We start from the raw sequence: 21706 nt of genomic DNA on the forward strand, positions 1-21706 counted from the left end.
AGTCCTGGATAGCCCTGACTGCAGCAGGGCTGTTAGTCTGCATTCCTTGGTTGCTCCTGGCAACAGCACAAGGGCACTCTGGGAGTTATAGTCCTTCCTGCCTAAGCAAACCACCTTCTCAGCTCGGTCTTACAGAAGAGTGAATGAAAGGACTGTGAGAACTGGGGCTGATTCTGTGACCCTGATAACGATCACTCAACTCAGAAACCTGAGAGTTAAGAGAGTAGCGATCAGTTTTAATTTAAAAATTTTCATAACAAATGCATTTTGTTGTTTTTTAAAATAAGAAAAGTTTTAGATTTTCAGACAAGCTGTGAAGATAGTAGAGTTCTCAAATACACCACAGTTCCCCCCATTATTAACATCTTACAAGTTCTTTGTACATTTCTCACAAATAATAACCAATATTGACACGTCATTTATATCAGAAGTTCATTCTTTATTCAGATTTCCTAGTTTTTAACTTAATGTCTTTTTGCTGTTCCAAGGTCCCATCTAGGATCCCGCATTACATTTAGTTGTCATGTCTCCTTAGGGTCCTCTTGACTACAACTGTTTCTCAAACTTTCTTTGTTTTTAATGGCTTTGACAATTTAAGAAGTACTGGTTATTTCGGAATGTCTCTCAATTAGGATTTGTTTGATGTTTTTTGTTTGCTTGTTTTTTTATGATTAGACTGGGGTTTGTGGGTTTTGGAAGGAAGACCAGAGTGCGATTCTCATCACATCAGATCAAAGGTATATACTACCAATGGGACCTATCACTGGTGGTGCTGACCTCGCTCACCCGCTGAGGTAGTGTTTGCCAGGTTTTTCCACTGTAAAGGCACTTTGTTTCCTGCTTTCTGGATTGTACATTTTGGTGGGAAATCATTTTGAGGCCCACCCCTAAAGAGTGGGAAGTTCTGCTCCATCTCCTTGAGGGCTGCAGTGCACCACCCACAAGCCAGAAAGAGAAAGGACGGGGGGAGGGGAGAGTGATAAAGTAAACAATAAAAAGTTCAATACTGGGAGATCTGGGTGGGGATACATTGGAGTTCTTTGTACTACTCTTGCAACTTATTTGTAAGTTTGAAATTATTTCAAAATAAAAAGTAAATTAGAAAAAAATATAAAATACATCCACAGACTTGTTTAAAATAAACCTTCACTTTGCAAGGCTATTGTGAAGACTGTGCTTGGTACAGTCCTTGCTCCATAGCTGATGCCACTGTCAGTCAGGTCAGCTTGAGAAACAGAGGCACTTCTCACAATAAGTCACAAGGGGGCATCTGAAAACCAAGAAACAAGGTCTAGCACAGAGCTTCACTGGGCCTGCAGTGTTGAGGCTGGTGTTGGCTGCCCTTCCTTACCCAGAATGCACTACTCAATCCAAAAGGAAAAGCAAGCTTTGCCTGTTACAAACTGGGGATCCGTCCATTCACAGTGCACAAGGCTTGGTGTGGATTTCACAGCAGCTCTCAAGGGTCACTGCACCCATCACAACCAGGATATCCACTCTGGTTACTTTTCATAACCCGCTATGGAAAGGGGGCTATGGGGGGGGGCGGTAAAAAAAAAGAAAAAAAAATGAAAGGGGGCTATGAATGTGATAGCAATGGAGAAGGGTGTGTCCAAGAATGGGGACTCAGACACACTTGCCATGTGATGAACTCAAGCCATAATCCTGTTTTCTTTTCTTTCTTTCTTTTTTTTTTAAAATATATTTTATTGATTTTTACAGAGAGGAAGGGAGAGGGATAGAGAGTTAGAAACATCGATGAGAGAGAAACATCGATCAGCTGCCTCCTGCACACCTCTCACTGGGGATGTGCCCGCAACCCAGGTACATGCCCTTGACCGGAATCTAACCTGGGACCCTTCAGTCCGCAGGCCGACGCTCTCTCCACTGAGCCAAACCAGTTAGGGCAACTTTTCTTTTTTGAAGGAGAGAAGGGGGGGAGGCAGGAAAATCCATTTGTTGTTCCACTTATTTATGCATTTATTTGTTGATTCTAGTATGTACCCTGACCAGGGATTGAACCTGGTGTATCAGGGCAATGTCCGAACCAACTGAGCCAGACCAGCTAGGGCTCATCCTGGCTTCTTCTTCTTCTTCTTCTTCTTCTTTTTTTTTTTTTTTTTTAATAAATCTTTATTCAGATTATTACAAATGTTTCTCCTTTTCCCCCCCATAGCTCCCCTCCACCCGGTTCCCACCCCACCTTCTGCCCTTACCTCCTCGCCACTGTCCTCATCCATAGGTGTATGATTTTTGTCCAGTCTCTTCCTGAACCCCCCATACCCCTTTCCCCCTGAGAATTATCAGTCCACCCCCTTTCTATGCCCCTGATTCTATTATATTCACCAGATTATTCTGTTCCTCAGATTTTTAATTCACTTGATTTTTAGGTTCACTTGTTGATAGATATGTATTTGTTGTTCATAATTTTTATCTTTACTTTTTTCTTCTTCCTCTTCTTTAAGAATACCTTTCAGCATTTCATATAATACTGGTTTGGTGGTGATGAACTCCTTTAGCTTTTTCTTATCTGTGAAGCTCTTTATCTGCCCTTCAATTCTGAATGATAGCTTTGCTGGGTAGAGTAATCTTGGTTGTAGGTTCTTGCTATTCATCACATTAAAAATTTCTTGCCACTCCTGTCTGGCCTGCATAGTTTCTGTTGAGAAATCAGCTGACAATCGTATGGGTGCTCCCTTGTAGGTAATTAACTGTTTTTCTCTTGCTGCTTTTAAGATTCTCTCTTTGTCTTTTGCTCTTGGCATTTTAATTATGATGTGTCTTGGTGTGGTCCTCTTTGGGTTCCTTTTGTTTGGGGTTCTGTGTGCTTCCTGGACTTGTAAGTCTATTTCTTTCACCAGGTGGGGGAAGTTTTCGGTCATTATTTCTTCAAATAGGTTTTCAGTATCTTGCTCTCTCTCTTCTTCTGGCACCCCCATAATTCTGATGTTGGTACGCTTGAAGTTGTCCCAGAGGCTTCTTACACTATCTTCAACTTTTTGGATTTTTTTTTCTTTTTGCTTTTTCGGTTGAGTGTTTTTTGCTTCTTTGTATTTCAATTCTTTGACTTGATTCTTGTGTTCCTCTAGTCTGTTTTTGGGTCTCTGTATAATATTTTTTATTTCAGTCAGTGTATGTTTAATTTCTAGTTGGTCCTTTTTCATATCTTCGAGGGTCTCGTTATATTTATCGGCCTTTTCTAGGATATTCTTGAAAAGCCTTATAACCGTGGTTTTGAATTCTATATCCAGTCATTTGTTTTCCTCCATTTCTTTTGTTTGTGATCTGTTTCTTTGATGCCGCATTTTCACTGCTTCCCTGAGTTGGTAGGGTAGATTTGTGTGCTAGGTTTCCTATAGGGCCCAGTGGGTCTGCCTCCCCAGTTAACCTGAGGTAGACACTCTTGGTGCACCCCTTTGTGGACTGTGTGTCCAGCCTTGTTGTAATTAAGTCTTGATTGTTGTTGGTATCACTGGGAGGAATTGACCTCCAGGCCAGTTGGCTGTAAGGATCAGCTGTGTCTACGCTGGGAGAAGTTCAGTGCTGGAGACAGCCTTATAGGATTAGACTTGCCAAATTGCAATAGCCTCTGTGCTCAGCTTGGATGGGGTGGAGTCTCAGGGCGCAGCAGACAATCTTGGCTTCCCGTCAGCCTTGCCCTTGCGCTCACGCACGCGCCTTCAGACCTCTGTCTTCCCTGGTTCCCAAGTCTCCGCCCGAGAGTCCAGATTCCCCCCACAAGAGCATGGGTCCCCATGGGCTCTCCTGGAACTGGGGTTCAGTGCAGTCAGAACTGGGGCTCAGTGCAGTCAGGAGCCTCTGACTCCCTTCCACTAGGGAAAGCCTGTGGCAACCTCCGCAGCCTTTGTGCGCACTGGCACGTGCGTGCCTTCAGACCTCTGCCTTCCCCGGCTCCCGAGTCTCTGCCCGAGAGTCCAGATCCCCCCCGTAAGAGCATGGGTCCCCAGGGGCTCGCCTGGAACTGTGGTTCAGTGTGGTCGGGGGCTTCCTTCCCCTTCCACCAGAGAAAGTCAGCCAGGCTCTCAGCCGCCCTTCCACTCTGCGCGCACAAAGACGCTTTGCCGTACCTCCAATTCTCTGTGAGCTTTCCTCTTTCCTTCTAGTTGTAGAATTTTCACTCAGCCAGCTTTCCTGTGGTTCTGGATGGTGTCCGTTCTGTCTTTTAGATGTAGTTTTGAAATTGTTGTGCGAGGCAGCAGTTTAGGTGCTTACCTATGCCGCCATCTTGGTTTCTCCCCCATCCTGGCTTCTTAATCTGACTTCTTAGAGGTACCCCCTGGACTTCCTAGGAATCAATGTTTCTCAGCTCTGGAATATGTCTCTTTGGATCACCTGACCCTATCACAAATCACTTCTTAATTGAAACAGCTCTCGTCCCAGAAGTCTCGTGACCACATGCTTAGGTGGAAGGAGCACAGGCCTTGAAGCAAGGTCCAAATCAAGGCTCTGGTACTTAATGTCATGAGCCTCAATTTCCTTATCCGTAAAACAGGAATATTTTCCTTTTTAACAGTGTTGTAAGGATTAAATATATAAATATAGGACCTAGAACAGAGTTGATTACTAGTAGATTCTCAATGAATGACAATATTTTATTTTCACAATTTTGTTTAGGCATTAGCAACAGGTAGAAAAAAAATGGCATTTAAAGTTAAGAGAAACTGTTCAAGTTCCTGCTCTCTATGACCCCTGGCAAATCACTTTATCTCTCTGAGTCTCACTACTGGTATGTCACAAGGTAGCAATAAAGACTACATGGGAACATACCTTTAAGAACTCTGTAAGCCATACTGTTACCTGAGCCAGGAATTATCTTCTTCCCTTAAATAAATTCCAGATCTCAGCCTACATGGCTCAGCTCAAGGGCTGCATGCTCCAAGAAACTTTTTCTTTAATAATCTCTAAAATGTAAATGATATGGCTTTCATGTTCTGGAAATTGTTAAAAAGAATGAAGAAGGTCTAAATGTAAAAGAACTAAGATACTAAGTGAAAATAAGCCATGGAACACATAATTATTCCATTTTTATGTTTAGAGAAAAAAAGAAGTAACCATGTCACACCTTTGCTTAAAAACCCCTTCATGATTCCCCACTGCCAGCCAAGTGAAGTTCAAGCTCCCTATCTGGCATTCCAGCTCGACTATTCGGGCCCTGCCAGCCTCTCCAGCCTCATCTCCCACAGACCAGCCTGGCCACCCTATGAGCTCTGGGTTCCATCTATGACGAAAGTGTCCTATACCATCTCTTTCTCTAGATCTCAAACTTCAGCATGCTTCAGAAGGTTTGTTAAAATAGATTATAGGTCCTACCCATAGAATTTCTGATTTAGGTCTGAGGTGGGCTCAAGAATTTCTATTTCTAATTCCCTGATGATACTGAGAAGCTGTCCTAGGGACCACTTTCAAAGCCACTGCCTTTACAATGTTTTGATTCACTTCATCACCTGTATATAGGCTGACAGACCATGTCAGTATGCCTAAGACTGAAAGCCACAGGTGGCCGAAAACCCCTCAGTACAAGGAAAACTGGGATGGTAGTCATCCTATTTGCACAAAAGTCTTTCCCAGGTTGCTGCCTATGGGATCTTTACTGCTAATGTCAACAGTCCTCTATGACCAGGCCAATAGGAAGTGCCTGAGAAAGGAGTTCCATCAGCCTGACTGACTTTCTGCTGGAATAAGAATATTTAACAAAGTTTTCAAATTCTGACTCCTCCAAACATACTCTCTTTATTCCCTTCAGAGAACAGGCTTGGTCCCTTGGTCCTGTAAACATTTAATACAACAGATATGTGATCAAACTAAGCAATCCATAACCTTGCCCTGTGTTGCTGCAGTGAGTTTATAGGAGAAGTCGGGGCAAACGCAGTGAGCACATGTGAGCTTCTGACTCAGTTCACGTAAGTCTTGTGTGGAACGATAGTTCCACGTGGCCAATGTAGCTGACTCTCTGTGACTTCCGAAGGGTGCCCACAACAAAAGAGCACGGTCCTTGGGAAGGACTGATGATGCTTCTGCTCACTGTTGGTCATGGTCAGTCGTTTTCATTAACTGGGACTCCTCCTTCACAGGAGTCAGAGGTCAGAGAGCTGATAGCGCCGCACCAGGCCATCTCGACAGCATGTGTAGATCTGCTTCTCCCACGTGGCTACCTGGAATACAAGAGTTCACAGCTCACAGTAAGCCTGGAATTCTTCCATTCCAAACAGATAGAGCCTTGTCATTCACCCCCACTACTACAAGGGAGTCAGAAGCTTTGTTTACTTCAAAGACAAGAAAATAATTACATCTATATGTATTTTAAAAATGGCTAGCCATTGTCAAGAACACTATGATTAGAGACACTAATTAGCCAAGTACAGAGCAAACCCATTAGTGTTGTGCCTGTTTAGAGAGTCTATACCTGGGAGGAGATAAATGGTCCATAATGGCTCTGGGTATCCCTGAGCCTCATAGAATTTTACACAAAGAATTTCTCAACATGTGCCTTTTTTCTGAGGAGAATTTCATAGACTTCTCAAAAGAGTCTGAGACCCAAAGAAGGTTAAGAGCCACTAAATTAGCCCTAACCGGTTTGGCTCAGTGGATGGAGCATCGGCCTGTGGACTGAAGGGTCCCAGGTTCGATTCCGGTCAAGGGCATGTACCTGGGTTGCGAGCACATCCCCAGTAGGGGGCGTGCGGGAGGCAGCTGATTGATGTCTCTCTCTCATTGATGTTTCTAGCTCTCTATCCCTCTCTCTTTCTCTCTGTGGAAAATCAATAAAATATATTTTTTTTAAAAAAAGAGCCACTAAATTAGTGAAAATAGCATTAATTCAGGAGTTAGCTGAATCTTAGGTTTGCTTATGCATAGCTGCATGACCATGGGCCACTTTCTCAACTCCTCTGGGCCCCAATTTCCTTATTTGTAAACTGAAAATGATATATTAATTCACAACATAGAACACTGTGCAGAAACTTTTAGAAGTAAAGTGGATCTATATGCATTTATCTGGAAAGAGCTCCAAGATTATAAGTAAAAAAAAAGCAAGTGCCCTGGCCGGTTTGGCTCAGTGGATAGTGTTGGCCTGCAGACTGAAGGGTTCCGGGTTCAATTCTGGTCAAGGCACATGCCCAGTGTGGGACATGCAGGAGGCAGCCAATCAATGATTCTCTATCATCATGTTTCTCTCTCTCTCCCTCTCCCTTCCTCTCTGAAATCAATAAAAATATATTAAAAAAAATAAACATAAAAAGTCATAAGGCAATACAATAAGATGATCCCAGTTATGTACAAACTAAGATAAAACTGTATTATTTACATAAATACATAAGCACAAAAAACAGTCTTGAAAGGTAAGTGCCAAACTGTCAATGCTAGTAACTTCTGGAAAGAAGAGCTGAACTAGCTCAACCAGTGTGGCTCAGTGGTTGAGTATTGATCTATGAACCAGATGGTCAGGGTTCGATTCCTGGTCCGTGCACATGCCTAGGTTGCTGGCTGAATCCCCAGTTTGGGGTGTGCAGTAGGCAGTTAATCAATGATTCTCTCTTATCATTGATGTTTCTATCTCTCTCCCTCTCCTCTCCTCTCTCTGAAATCAATAAAAACGTATTTTTTAAAAAACAGGAACTGAACTAAAAAAGTCTTAGAGGGGCCTTTTTATCTAGGCATGTATTAATTACATAAATTTTTTTAATTATAAGAAAAAATAGGAGTAATAATACCTATACTTCAAGAAATGAAAATACTTAATCAATGAGATAATACATGTAAAACTTCCTGCACAATGACTGGTCAATCAATATTATTTCCCCTTTTATTTTTCTCTTTCCATTCTAATCAAATCAAACAATCAGTCTTGAACTTTAAAAAATAATAATATCTAATATTTATAGAGTATTTTTAAATATTTATATTTTTATTGATTTCCGAGAGGAAGGGAGAGGGAGCGAGAAATAGAAACATCAGTGATGAGAAAGAATCATTGATTGGCTGACTCCTGCACACCCGCTACTGGGGGTCAAGCCTGCAACCCAGGCATGTGCCCTGACTGGGAATTGAACTGTTACCTCTTGGTTCATAGGTTGATGTTCAACCACTGAGCCACTGGGCTATACACTATTTTAAATTTACAAGGAGCTTTCATATGCATTATCCCAGTATTATCCTCATTTTACAGATGAACTGACAGATGGGAAGTGAAGTGATTTTTCGTTTCTAGTTCTAGTAAGTGATGAAGTAATTTCTGACTTAAAATTCTGATTTCTTTCTATCCCATCTCTAAGTATTTTATCACTCGTAAAAATCACAAAGTAACTAGATTCAGTCCCCTCCAAAGCTCTAGATCCCAGGTGAGAATCATCAAGGCTTAGTCTCCAGTCAGGCCTGTACCTTATACACAGGGTCACAGTCAGCCCCAGTGAGCTCAATGACATAGTCTAAGTCTTGCTGGACAATGAAACAGCTTCCATCACCTAAAAGGCAGAAAGAAAATTTAGAAAACTGAAGAGAAATCTGCATATAAAGGAGTTTTTAAAAACCTCAATATTTTAATTTATTTCTGTATGTCACTAACATAAAGAAGATTGTCCTAAGACCTGGAAAGTCAAACAGGTCTCATTGTGAGGACCTATAGTGGCTGCCTAGAATGCTAGGCTACAGAGAATTTGAAGGTCAAGTGCCTTCTGCGGGAAGAAGGTTTGTCTTTGAGGAGCAATACCTGCCAAGGGCATAGAGCAAGCAACTACAGATTTATTTATCTGTATGCAAACTTATCCTAGCAATAATTTTTAACAGAAAATTTGTCCACATAAATGTTTTTCTTTCTTTTTTTTTTTTAAATATACTTTTATCGATTTCAGAGAGGAAGGGAGAGGGAGAGAGAGATAGAAACACCAATGATGAGAGAGAATCATTGATGGGCTTGCTTCCTGCACATCCCCTACTGGGGATTGAGCCCACAACCTGGGCATGTGCCCTTGACTGGGAATCGAATCTGGGACCCCTCAGTCCACAGGCTGATGCTCCATCCACTGAGCCAAATCGGCTAGGGCTACATAAATGTTTTTCTAATAAAAAAAATTTATGCCCCACAAATTATTCTTCAATCTATAATCTTGACCATATATATTAGGCAAAGGAAAAAAGTTATACCAAGAAAATAAACATATATCTAATTTTTTAAAATATATTTTATTGTTTTTTTATAGAGAGAGGAAGGGAGAGGGACAGAGAGTTAGAAACATCGATGAGAGAGAAACATCGATCAGCTGCCTACTGTACATGCCCTTGACTGGAATAGAACCCGGGAGCCTTCAGTCTGCAGGCCGACGCCCTATCCACGGAGCCAAACTGGTCAGGACCATATATCTAATTTTTAAGCTTTTTCTCAGAAGAGCATAGATAAATGAAACTTGGGGTTTTAAACTGCTGATTAAGGTGATTTACTGGTCTTACTTGATATAAAAGTAGTAGTACATGCTCATTAAAGAAAACTTTTAAAATAAAGAAACAGAGAAGTAAAAAAGTCACCTATAATCTATCAAATATAATTACTGTTAACATTTTTTTGTAAATTTTTATTTTACATGTTTGAGAGCATACTGCATAAAAGAATGTCTTTATACATAAAGTCTTTTTCTGAATTAAGATTATGACTTTGTATAGAAGCCTGGAAAATAATCAAGATAATATTTAAACTTTTCAAACTTTTTAGAAATCTGAAAAACTGTTTTCCAAAATTATGTTAATAAATTTTAGTTTAATTATTCTGTTCATCAATCTATAATCTCCAACCAGCAACATACAGAAGGACCTTATCCTTCCTTCAATCTCCCCCCACTACACAGACAGGTGGTTCAGCTGGTTGGAGTATTGTCTCACCCACCAAAAGGCTGTGGGTTCAGTACCCAGTTGGGGTGAGTAAGGGAGGCAGCCAATTGATGTTTCTCTCATCAATGTTTCTAAAACGATCTCTCGCCGAAACCGGTTTGGCTCAGTGGATAGAGTGTCGGCCTGCGGGCTGAAGGGTCCCGGGTTCGATTCCGGTCAAGGGCATGTACCTTGGTTGCGGGCACATCCCCAGGAGGTGTGCAGGAGGCAGCTGATCGATGTTTCTCTCTCATCGATGTTTCTAGCTCTCTATCCCTCTCCCTTCCTCTCTGTAAAATATCAATAAAAATATATTTAAAACGATCTCTCACTCATGCTCTCCCTAAAAACAAACAAATAAATAAATCACCATATCATTGGGTGAGGATTAAAAGTAATCCCCCGACCAAATCCTTATCTTTTAGAGATACTCTTAGAAATACGGACATGAAATAATATGTCTGTGATTTGTTTCAAAACATGACACAAGATTGGTCGTAAATTGTTAATAGTTGAAGCTGGACAATGGTTCATTATGTTATTCTATCTGGCAATTTCCATAATAAAAAGTTTTAAGTTATTTAATCTGGCATTTTCAATCTCCTCTCTAGTGAATCGGAGTTCCAAAGTACTTCAGAGATCATCTATTTCCGACTTCTAAACTAAGTACAGAATTCCCTCCTCAGCACCTTGCAGGGCAGCTAGCCAGCCTATGTTTGTCCATCTCCTGGTTAGCGGTGCTCATGACACCACTTCCCACTTCTTTCTTATGAAATAGAATGCTTTTTATACTGAACAAAATGTGGCTCCTGATAACTTTCTTTCTTTAAAAATAAAAAAGTTTTTATTGATTTTTTAGAGAGAGAGAAACATCAATGTGGCCTCCTGCACACACCCCCACCAGGGATCAAACCCACAACCTGGGTGTGTGCCCTGACTGGGAATCGAACTGGCGACCTTTCAGTGCATGGCACGATGCTCAACCAACTGAGCCACACCAGCCAGGGCCTGGTAACTCTTTTTTATTTGTCTTACTTTTGTCCTCTGAACATAGAGTTATAAATTTATTTATTCCCTTTACCTTCAGATTAATGACAGAAGTTATACCTTTCTTTCTTCCAGTAGCAAAGAGTTACAAAAGTAGAAGGGACATGAATTAGCTCTTTTCCACATGTTACTCTTCACCCACACATCCCCTTGGCACAGAGTTTTTAATATGTTTTTTAAGTGGCCTAAAGGTAGAGGGTGGGGGGAAGAAATGCAGAAGACTGGGGTAGCCTACATGCTGGTTCTGGGGTTACTAAGCTCTGTGACGTCAGAACTGCCCCAGAGGCAACATATACTTCTCATGTGCTGCAATGTGACTCTAAGTTTGTTCATAATCCTGTTTTAAAAATCTAATTTTAAGCCCTAGCTGGCTTTGCTCAGTGGATAGAGCATCGGCCTGTGGACTGAGGGGTCCCAGGTTCAATTCCTGGTTGGGGGTACATGCCTGGGTTGCGGGCTTGATCCCCAGTGTGGGGCGTGCAGAAGGCAGCCAATCGGTGATCCTCTCTCATCATTGATGTTTCTATCTCTGTCCCTCTCCCTTCCTCTTTGAAATCAATAAAATATATTTTTTAAAAATCTAATTTTAAGCCAGAGTGGGAAACCATCCATAATTTTTGTCAATTTCTCACTTTTATTACTTCAGCAAGGAAAAGTGATATCTAGTACTGAGTTTCTTTTCTCTCCTCTCAAATAATGTATGTTTACTATAGGTCTTCTTTTGCACTCAAGTTTCTAGATGCAAATCTTACCTCCTGATAAGCCCCAGCTCTAGTCCCATTTCCTCTAGGAAGCCTTCTAACCAACCCATCAATCTCTTGTAACATTTACTAATTCCTGTAACTTTAATATATCTTGCCCTATAATTCTACTTTATTCTACTTTTTGTGGGTGTGTGCCTTGTCACGGGATCACGACACGGAACACTTTTTAGGAGGGCTTATAGGGCAAGGGGCAGTTACAGGAGTAAGAAGCAACTATCATTCATAGAATGTTTACTTAATGTTGAGCACTTTACATATCTTATCTCTGAGGAGAGTGAGACAGAAAAGTAAAATGATTTACCAAAGGTCATCGAACTATTAGATTAAGCCATATATTATTGCCATTGTTATAAGTAAAAAATGATAATATATTAGGAAAGTCATATATGGCTGAATCTCATAGTAAGTGATGGAGTAGTGATTTAAACTCATTGATTAGGTTGTCAGTTTGGGTCCAAAATCCGTGATTTTACTATATCATGTTGCCCAATAAAATATGGACTAAGCCCTAACCGGTTTGGCTCAGTGGATAGAGCATCGGCCTGCGGACTGAAGGGTCCCAGGTTCGATTCCGGTCAAGGGCATGTACCTTGGCTGCGGACACATCCCCAGTAGGGGGTGTGCAGGAGGCAGCTGATCAATGTTTCTCTCTCATCGATGTTTCTATCTCTCTATCCCTCTCCCTTCCTCTCTATAAAAAAATCAATAAAATATATTTGCAAAAATATAGACTAAGTAGGAGGTCAGGTCTAGAAGCTATGGATTCCAACAATTAACAGCTAAAACCATGAGACCTGTCAGTCCTTGAGGAAGCACAGAGGAGAAAGGGGAAAAGGACAAAGACTAAACTCAGGAAATATCTCTGGTTTAGGGATGGCAACAATAGTAGGAATAACAAAATGATTCAATTTCAACACCTTGAAAACATACAGTATGCCATGAATCATGCTAGGCATATAAGCTCCTGAAACCTGAGAAAGAATCAGTAACTGAAGAAAGAGAATAATCAGGAGATTAATTAGTATCACCGAAGTCAAAGGAGCTAAGTTTTCTTTTTTGTATTTAATTCTATATTGTTTAAAGTATTACCTAAGTCTCCTTTTCCCCCCATTGACCCCCTCCCCACACACACACACATACCCAAAGGAGCTAAGTTTTAAGAAGGGACTAACAGCAATAAAATTTATTACTGCTCAGAGTCATGAAGATATGTACTCACTCATTCAACAAACATTTGCTATAATTCTTCAGTGCAAGAGCTGGGGTTACAGAGATGAAGAGATATAGTACTTGTCCTCAAGGAAACTTAGGAACAAGACAGCCTATACCTTTAAAGGCCATTGGATCTAGCAAGAAGCTAATCATTGGGGGCTTCAAGAGGGGAATTTGAGCAGAAAGATGAGGCCAGAATAGAGATCTCAAGGGAAGAGTGTGGCATGGCAGCAAGGGGAATGAAAGAAAAAGGATCACAAGAGTGGTAGCAGCAGCATCAAGGGAAGCTGTCACAAGCTATGCCAGCTACTCTCTTATTAAGGCTCTATCGAGAGTACTGCTGCATCACTAAACTGATGCCAAGACATGGAGGAAGAAAGAGAGATTGAGAGCAGGCAAGTGCAGAGAGCTGTAAAATTAGGCCTGCAGATTCCTGACTACTCTGCTACGGTCTGGAAATCCTGAAGGAGAAGGGCTAAGGAAATGAGGCACCATTGTGACAGGAATGAAGGGTGCCTATATATATTTCAGAGATGGCCATGAATACCCAGGACTGTTGGCTGCCTACTCATCTATTTCCCTGCTCTTCTCCTGATTGGCAGAAACCGGTTGTTTCCAGTAACAGTGATGTGGAGTGGAGCCTGACTAGCCCAAGCTAATTATGGTAACTGTACTCTCCTTGCTGGTGACTGCGTTTGGCATGGGCATGTATTATCTGGACAATAAGGTTTATCTGCTGGGCTGTTCCTGAGAAATTTTTTTTTAATAGATTTTTATTGATTTCAGAGAGGAAGGGAAAGGGAGAGAGAGATAGAAACATCAATGATGAAGAAAATCATTGATTGGCTGCCTCCCGCACGCCCTCTACTGGGGATTGAGCGCCCAACCCAGGCATGCGCCTTTGATTGGAATTGAACCTGGGACCCTTCAGTCTGCAGGCTGACACTCTATCCACTGAGCCAAACCAGCTAGAGCTAAGGAATTTTTAAAAAATAGTTTTATTATTGATTTTAGAGTGCAAGGAAGGGAGAGAGAGAAAAACATCCATCGGCTGCCTCCACTGGGGATTGAGCCCACAACCCGGGCATGTGCCCTGACCGAGATGTGAATTTATGACTGTTTGGTGCATGGGACAATGCTCAACCAACTGCGCCACACCAGCTAGGATGTGAGGAATTTCTTCATTCTAAAAAAGGATAATAGCCCTAGCCAGTTTTGCTCAGTGGATAGAGCATTAGCCTGCGGACCAAAGGGTTCTGGGTTCAAGGGCATATACCTTGGTTGCAGGCTCCTCCCCAGACCAGACCTTGGTCGGGACTTGTGCAGGAGGCAACCAATCGATGTGTTTCTCTTACATCGATATTTTTCTTCTACTCTCCCTAAAAATCAATGGAAAAATATCCTTGGGTGAGGACTAAAAAATATATATATATAGCCCAGCCAGTGTGGGTCAGTGGTTGAGCGTCAACCTATGAACTAGGTCATGGTTCGATTCCCGATCGGGGCACCTGCCCAGGTTGCAAGCCAATCCCCAGTGTGGGGCGTGCAGGAGGCAGCCAATCAATGACTCTCATCATTGATGTTTCTATCTCTCTTCCTCTCCCTTCCTCTCTGAAATCAACAAAAGTATATTAATATATATATATATATATATATATATATATATATATAGTAAATAAAAAAGAATAATAACATCCACTGTTATGTGAGGGTGAGAGTTGCTGCAGCCTTCTTTCACTGTGGCCATATGAGAACAAGCCTGAGGACAAAGCCAGCATGCTAGGGAGGAAAGCACCAAAAGGTGGAAGAAAAGCCTTTGTTTTTATTTTTTAAATGAAAATTTTTTTATAGTTTAGAATAATTTTAAGTTTACAAAAAGCTACAAAGACAGTACAGAAAGTTCTCATATGGCCCTGAACCAGTTTCAGTTTACACTTTTTTGGATTTCACCAGTCTTTAATGTCTTAGATCCAATCCAGGATACCACACTGATTTAGCTGTCAAGTTTCTTTGACCTTCTCTGCTGTTTTTGAATCACTAAATTAAGCTAATCTGAAACCACCATAAACCTGAACTTCTTGTTAAGTGCACTTCCTAATTATTGAAGCCATATTCAATGGGGTATTCTGGTACGAAGAGCCAAAAACATCCTAACTGATACACTGAAATACTCAAGTAAGTATCAGTCTCTCCAGGGCATACTGTGTAGTCCTCTGACCTACATCATTCCTATGAGGACTCACAGTGTCCCTAGTGACCACCTGTTCCAAGCTTTCCCACAACCCCACTCCCAAACTCCAAATACCTTGTCCTGGCTCCATCCAGGTACTCACTTTACCCAGACTATTTATGTGAAGTTTCAAACACAGGACCTGCCTCACAGCAGGCACCTAGTAAATGACAGATCCCTTCTTTTTGGCCCCTCCCTCACCTATGACTTTGCACACACTGTAGCTTTGGCTTTCAAGGTTCATCTTTACATCTCCTGCTGGTAAAATACTCACTGGCTTACACACCATCTGGTCTAAGCATCCCTGCAGCACGCCTACCACTAGAGCTAGTTGTTCTCCATGTTCCCAGTTTTCTACTCCAGTGCTTATCAAACTGTACTCAATCTCATGTCCACACGTCTGTCTGCCTTACTAACTGTGAGCTCCTTTAGGGCAGACTGTCACTGATTCATTATTGAACCCTCAATGTTTTACAATAAAGGACAATACATTTACCCCACCAATGTTTATTGAGCACCAACTACATAGTGGGCACTAAGTTAAATGCTGGAGATAATACAATGAATAAGGCATAGTCACTACTGTCAAGGAGCTTGGACTGGAGGGGGCCATAGACAATTACAATGTAGGGTGATAAACACTATGTGATAAGCACAATATGCCAAACAATTGTGGAGGACCACGCCCCTAGCACAGCCACAGACCAGACACTTAAACCTATGTTTAACTGAATTGCATGGAACCATTCTCTCCATTGGCCCCTGGACCCACCTTGGCTAGCAATGAATCCGTCTCTGAATCTCAGCAGGGATAGAACTGGTGCTCCTGATCTGTGGATGACTTGTACTGGAGCCCTAGGATTCACAGTAAAAGGGGCAATTTTAGTTTTTTTCTTCAAAGCAATGCCTGATTATATAGTACTAACCACATAATAGCAAACAGGACATAAGTAGAGATTAAATATTCATATGGCTTCTTTCCTGCAAGATAATTAAATGGTAGATCAAGACAACCCATTCTAAAATGCTGTGGAGTGAATCTAAATCTGTCTCTAAACATATCATTTGAACTGAATAAGCCTGGTCACCACCAATGTCTCCAGTTTTTGGGGAGGTCTTACAGTGTTAACAATATGTAAATCTTTTTACTTCTAGATTATTAAGACAGTTGTGAAATATTAAAATTGTCAGGACTCTATAAAACAAAACAGAAAGGTGAGTGAAAATCAATTTTATATATATGAGTGATTTTATTATTATTTTTAAAATACGTTTTTATTGATTTCAGAGGAGAGAAAGGGAGAGCGAGAGAAACATCAATGATGAGAATCATTAATTGGCTGCCTCCTGCATGCCCCCTACTGGGGATCAAGCTTGCAACCTGGGCATGTGCCCTGATCGGGAATTGAACCATGACCTCTTGGTTCATAGGTTGACACTCAACCATTGAGCCATACCAGCTGGGCAAGAGTAATTTTATAATAGTGATCAGAGAGTCCCTATCTCTAGGGAGGTAAAAACAAGTACAAAAATAAAGTAACTTAACTTATGGAAGAAAAGGTATAAGCTAGTCACTCTTTAGCTGGAATTTCTTCACTGCTCTTGGAATAAAGTTCAAACTCCTTAGGCTGGTATGTAAGTCTTTTCTTTTTTTTTTTTTTTTTTTTTTTAATATATTTTTTTATTGATATGTTACAGAGAGGAAGGGAGAGGGATAGAGAGCTAGAAACATCGATGAGAGAGAAACATCGATAAGCTGCCTCCTACACACCTCCCACTGGGGATGTGCCCGCAACCAAGGTACATGCCCTTGACCGGAATCGAACCCAGGACCCTTGAGTCCGCAGGCCAATGCTCTATCCACTGAGCCACACCGGTTTCGGCTGGTATGTAAGTCTTTTCTAAGCAAACTCCCACTTTCCTGTCTGTTGCCCTGTCTGCAGGGTACATATCTGTCATATCAAACTATTCAGAGGTCCCTGAAAGTGCCATACTTTCACGTGCCTTCATGCTTCTCTATATGCTATTCTACCCTTTCTTCGTTACTTGATAACTCCCTACTGGACAAGATGCAATTAAAGCCTCATCTCCTTGGAAAGCAATCTCACCTTCTTCCCTCTCCTTGGTGCTTCCTCATATCCCTGTCAGACCACTGATCACTCTGCATCATGACAATCTTTTACTTGTTGGGTGTTACTACTAGACTCCAAATGCCTCAAAGTCAGAATCTATATCTTGTCTGGTTTTCAGTGCCCTGCACAAGGCCTGGTGCCCACAGAAGCTATTCAATAAATATCAGTTGAACAAAGGAAGGAAATAGAGAGAGGAAGAAGGTGTAGACATGTTAAATCCTGGGACAGAGGGGTTTTCTCTGGATAGCGTTAAGATCAGAATAAGGCCTGTTTGAGATAGGTTATGATAAAAGCTAAATAAAGAACCAGAGCTGGCTTATTTCTTTTTTTTTAATTTAATGTATTTTATTGATTTTTTACAGAGAGGAAGGGAGAGGGAGAGAGTTAGAAACATCGATGAGAGAGAAACATCTATCAGCTGCCTCCTGCACACCTCCCACTGGGGATGTGCCCGCAACCAAGGTACATGCCCTTGACTGGAATAGAACCTGGGACCCTTCAGTCCGCAGGCCAACGCTCTATCCACTGAGCCACACCGGTTAGGGCAAGAGCTGGCTTATTTCAAACTGAAAAATGATCAATTTTAGGCCAACCCAGATCTAATGCCATCAAGAAAATTACTGAGCTCCTTAAAATTAAGTTTTACACAATTTTAAAGTGAAATATTAGTTCATGATTTAACCTTGATTTTCAAAGCAATCACCACAATAGGACATTCATGATAATAGGAATCAAACCACCTTTTGATGATTCCAAGAATGATAATAAGGACTCTAGTAATAAGAAGAACAATCAGATAATTCACACCAGAAAACCTTTATAAATGGAAAAATATATCCTTGATTCAATAATCACCTATATGCTAGGCTAAATGTTAAAGCCAAAAAAATTTCCACTCTGTAGAAGGTCTACATCATGCAAAGGAATGGTGACTCACCTTGGACTCCTCACATCCAGCTGATAAATGTTTCCATCCTGTGTCCCAGCCAAGAGCAAGAAGCCAGAGAGAAAAGTACAGCAGTTGAAGGCATCTGAGCCAATAAAGAGGAATACCTGGGAACAAGTAGGAGACAAAAATGCTGTTAAAGCTTAATCTGTTTCCAGGAATAAACAGGCACCAAAAAATAAAAATTTTACTATTTTTAGAGATATTTTCTTTCTTCCCCCTTTAAGCATTCCTTTTATTTATTTATTTTTAAGGATCAAATTTTCCGCCCTCACTAGCTTGGCTCAGTGGCTAGAGCATCGGCTTTCAGACTGAAAGGTCCCAGGTTCGATTCTGGCCAAAGGCACATGCCCGGGTTGCGGGCTCGATCCCGAGTAGGGGGTGTGCAGGGGGCAGCCGATCAATGATTCTCATCATTGATGTTTCTCTCTCTCTCTCTCTCTCCCTTTCCCTTCCTTTCTGAAATCAATAAAAATATGTTTTTAAAAAAAAGAATCAAATTTCCTGCTTTATTTACTTATTTTTATTTTTTAATCCTCCCCGAGGATATTTTCCTGTTGATTTTTAGAGAGAGTGGAAGAGAGAGGGAAAGACAGAGAGAATCATAGATGTGAGAGAAGCACATCAATTGATTGCCTTCTGCATGGGCCTGGGCCCAGGTCAGGGAAGAGTCTGCAACTGAGGTACATGCCCTTGACTGGAATCGAACCTGGGACCCTTCGGTCCGCAGGCTGACACTCTATCCACTGAGCCAAACTGGCCAGGGCCCTTTAAGCATTATTGATCTAAACCAGCCGTGGGCAAACTACGGCCCGCGGGCCGGATCCAGCCCGTTCGGCTGTTCTATCCGGCCCGTGGAGCTGAAAGAGCGGAGGGTTCTCTTGCTCTCCCCTCCGCTCCTTTACTTTGAATTTATATTAGTTCACACAAACACTCCATCCATGCTTTTGTTCCGGCCCTCCGGTCCAGTTTAAGAACCCATTGTGGCCGTCAAGTCAAAAAGTTCGCCCACCCCTGAATCTAAACCATGCCCTCACCTCACCAACAACTGAGAAAGAAGCACTCCCAGGATTTCAGGAACCTGAGGTTGGCTGAGGACTTCAGCAGTTTATATAATACCATAGTCTGAGGCAGCAATTTTCAAACTACTACCCCTCAACCAATGACTCACAGAATCCTCAACACCAAAAATCCTTCTTTTCCCTCTTTTCATTACAACCTTCCATTTGAGAAACACTTGCAATGCACACATTTAAGATTTGCTTCATGTCACTTATAACCACATTTTGAAGGGAGATAATTTGTAGAAAAAAAAAAAACCAACCTTAAATAAACTGGCAACTTAAAGAATCACAATTCTCCCTATGTACTTGAGAAAAGAAATTATCAGATTTTTATTATTCCTTACTGTTAGCTGACATTGATCATTTCTCCCTTGAATGTTCTAAAAAGGAAAGACAAAGCAAAACAAAACAAAAATCCTTGATTTCCCTTTGGAAGTAAAAGCCAGCATGGAAATTCAGAGTGCAAAGGCAGTATGACAAAAAATAGTGATGTTCCTGGAACAACTCTGAATATGGAAACATCACCAATACAATGAACTAAGGAGATAAAATGAAAATACACAACTTATGGCCGAAACCGGTTTGGCTCAGTGGATAGAGCGTCGGCCTGCGGACTGAAGGGTCCCAGGTTCGATTCCGGTCAAGGGCATGTACCTTGGTTGCGGGCACATCCCCAGTGGGGGGTGTGCAGGAGGCAGCTGATCGATGTTTCTCTCTCATCGATGTTTCTAGCTCTCTATCCCTCTTCCTTCCTCGCTGTAAAATATCAATAAAATATATTTAAAAAAAAAAAAAGAAAGAAAATACACAACTTATGGCTAAACCAAATCATTAAAATTATCTGGTGATGGAGTTGAAATTTGAAAAACCTAATCCCAGGGAACTCAGTTTAATTAAGAACACAGTATGCTCAGCAAAACTTCAGAGGATGAAGGAAGAAAATTCAACTAATTCTTCTATAAAAGATATTCTGATCATTATCTAGAGCCCTGAGTGTGTGAGTTCTTTACTCAGAATTTCTTCATGTTACCTTAGAGGTGGAAAGGAATCTATACAACCTATCATTTTATGTACAGCACACGGAGGCCCCGAGGGAAAGTGACTTGCGGTAGAGCATGTAAGCCTCATCACATAACCCTATGAGGTAAGTCCTACCAGGCCCAGTTTAATGATGAGGAAACTGAGGGTCAGACAGGTTAAGTAACTTGTGTGATGTCATAGCCATTAAGTGGAAGAGCTGGAATTTAAATGTTGCTCTATTCTAAATCCCATGCTATTAATCACTACAATGAACTGCCTCTCACTCATGCAGCTTCCTCAAAAGGTGAACACAGTGTGCATGTAGAAGTGTTTCTAAAACAGCCTTCCAAGAATCAGAGTGACCCAGCTTTCCCCAGAGTTCAAAGAACTTAGAGGAACCACTTGCCGGCTGCCTGCTCTGTAGTCCCAAGCACTGAAGCTTCTTATCTTCCCGGGCCAACAGCAGCATTTTCGATTCTGTTCCAACCTCCCGTTCACCTGCATGACAGATGAGCTTTGTCAATAACTGGTTGATCAGCTGGCAGTACCCAGAAAGCAAGACACTGATGGCTGTTTATTGAATTACTCTGTTAGTGATTCACTCATTAATTTTTAAAAAATATATTTTTATTAAATTTTAAAGAGAGCAAGGAAGGAGAGGGGGAAAGAGAGAGATAGAGAGAGAGACAGAGAGAGAAACATTGATTGGCTGCTGCCTATGTGCCCCCTATCGGAGATTGAGCCTACAACCCAGGCATGTACCCTGATCGGGACTCAAACTGGCAACCTTTTGGTGCACTAGATGACGCCCAGCCAACTGAGCCACACCGGGGTCAGACAGTGTAAGGGTTTGTGATAAACCATGGTAAAGGGTTAAGATTTTAATATATGTGTAAAAGGAGGCCACTGGAGAAGAGTAGGGACAAAGAACAGTGACACGACTTGATTTATGTTTTTTAAATGACCACAATGGTTGCTCTGAGGAGAACGGATTATAAGATAATAGTACAAGCAATAGATGATGATAGATTGGATCAGGATACTGGTAGGAGGGAGAATGGGAGGGAGACAGCAAGGTAGAAAAATTCAAAACACTTTGAAGGTAGATAAGACTTTGCTGATGTGGGACATGAGGAAAGGCAGGGTTGGACTGTGAATGAATCCTAGGCTTTGGGCTTGAGCAATGGCAAGATGGGGAAAAACGGATTGGGGATGGGGGAAGGAATAAAACACTCCTTGTCAGACAAGGTAAGTTTGAGCTACTAGACATCTAAACAGAGTCTAAAACACAGGTGAGAGGCCTATACTTTAGATGTACTTTTGGAAATCACCAGCTTAAATACAATACTTAAAGCCATTGATCACCCAGGGAGAAACTGTAGTTAGAGCAGAGGGCCCTCCAATATTTAAAGGTA

General features: G+C 41.5%; 1 protein-coding gene across 2 annotated transcripts in view; it reads right to left on the bottom strand.

Moving 5' to 3' along the window:
* Nucleotides 1–4593: 4593 nt before the first annotated feature.
* Nucleotides 4594–21706, bottom strand: part of PAAF1 (proteasomal ATPase associated factor 1) — a 34937-nt gene continuing 17824 nt past the window's right edge. The window contains exons 8-12 of one of the 2 annotated variants that reach the window (XM_080688145.1): nt 20698–20789; nt 18199–18314; nt 15902–15984; nt 8398–8480; nt 4594–6173 (exon numbers count right to left, since the gene is read on the bottom strand). In XM_080688145.1, the coding sequence (XP_080544271.1) occupies nt 6096–6173; nt 8398–8480; nt 15902–15984; nt 18199–18314; nt 20698–20789 (452 nt within the window). In that variant the 3' untranslated portion in view covers nt 4594–6095. The remainder of the gene's footprint in view (nt 6174–8397; nt 8481–15901; nt 15985–18198; nt 18315–20697; nt 20790–21706) is intronic. The other variant, XM_080688146.1, reaches the window with a different exon arrangement.

The sequence above is a fragment of the Plecotus auritus genome, assembly GCF_963455305.1.
Source record: "Plecotus auritus genome assembly, chromosome: 9".
Taxonomy (NCBI): domain Eukaryota; kingdom Metazoa; phylum Chordata; class Mammalia; order Chiroptera; family Vespertilionidae; genus Plecotus; species Plecotus auritus.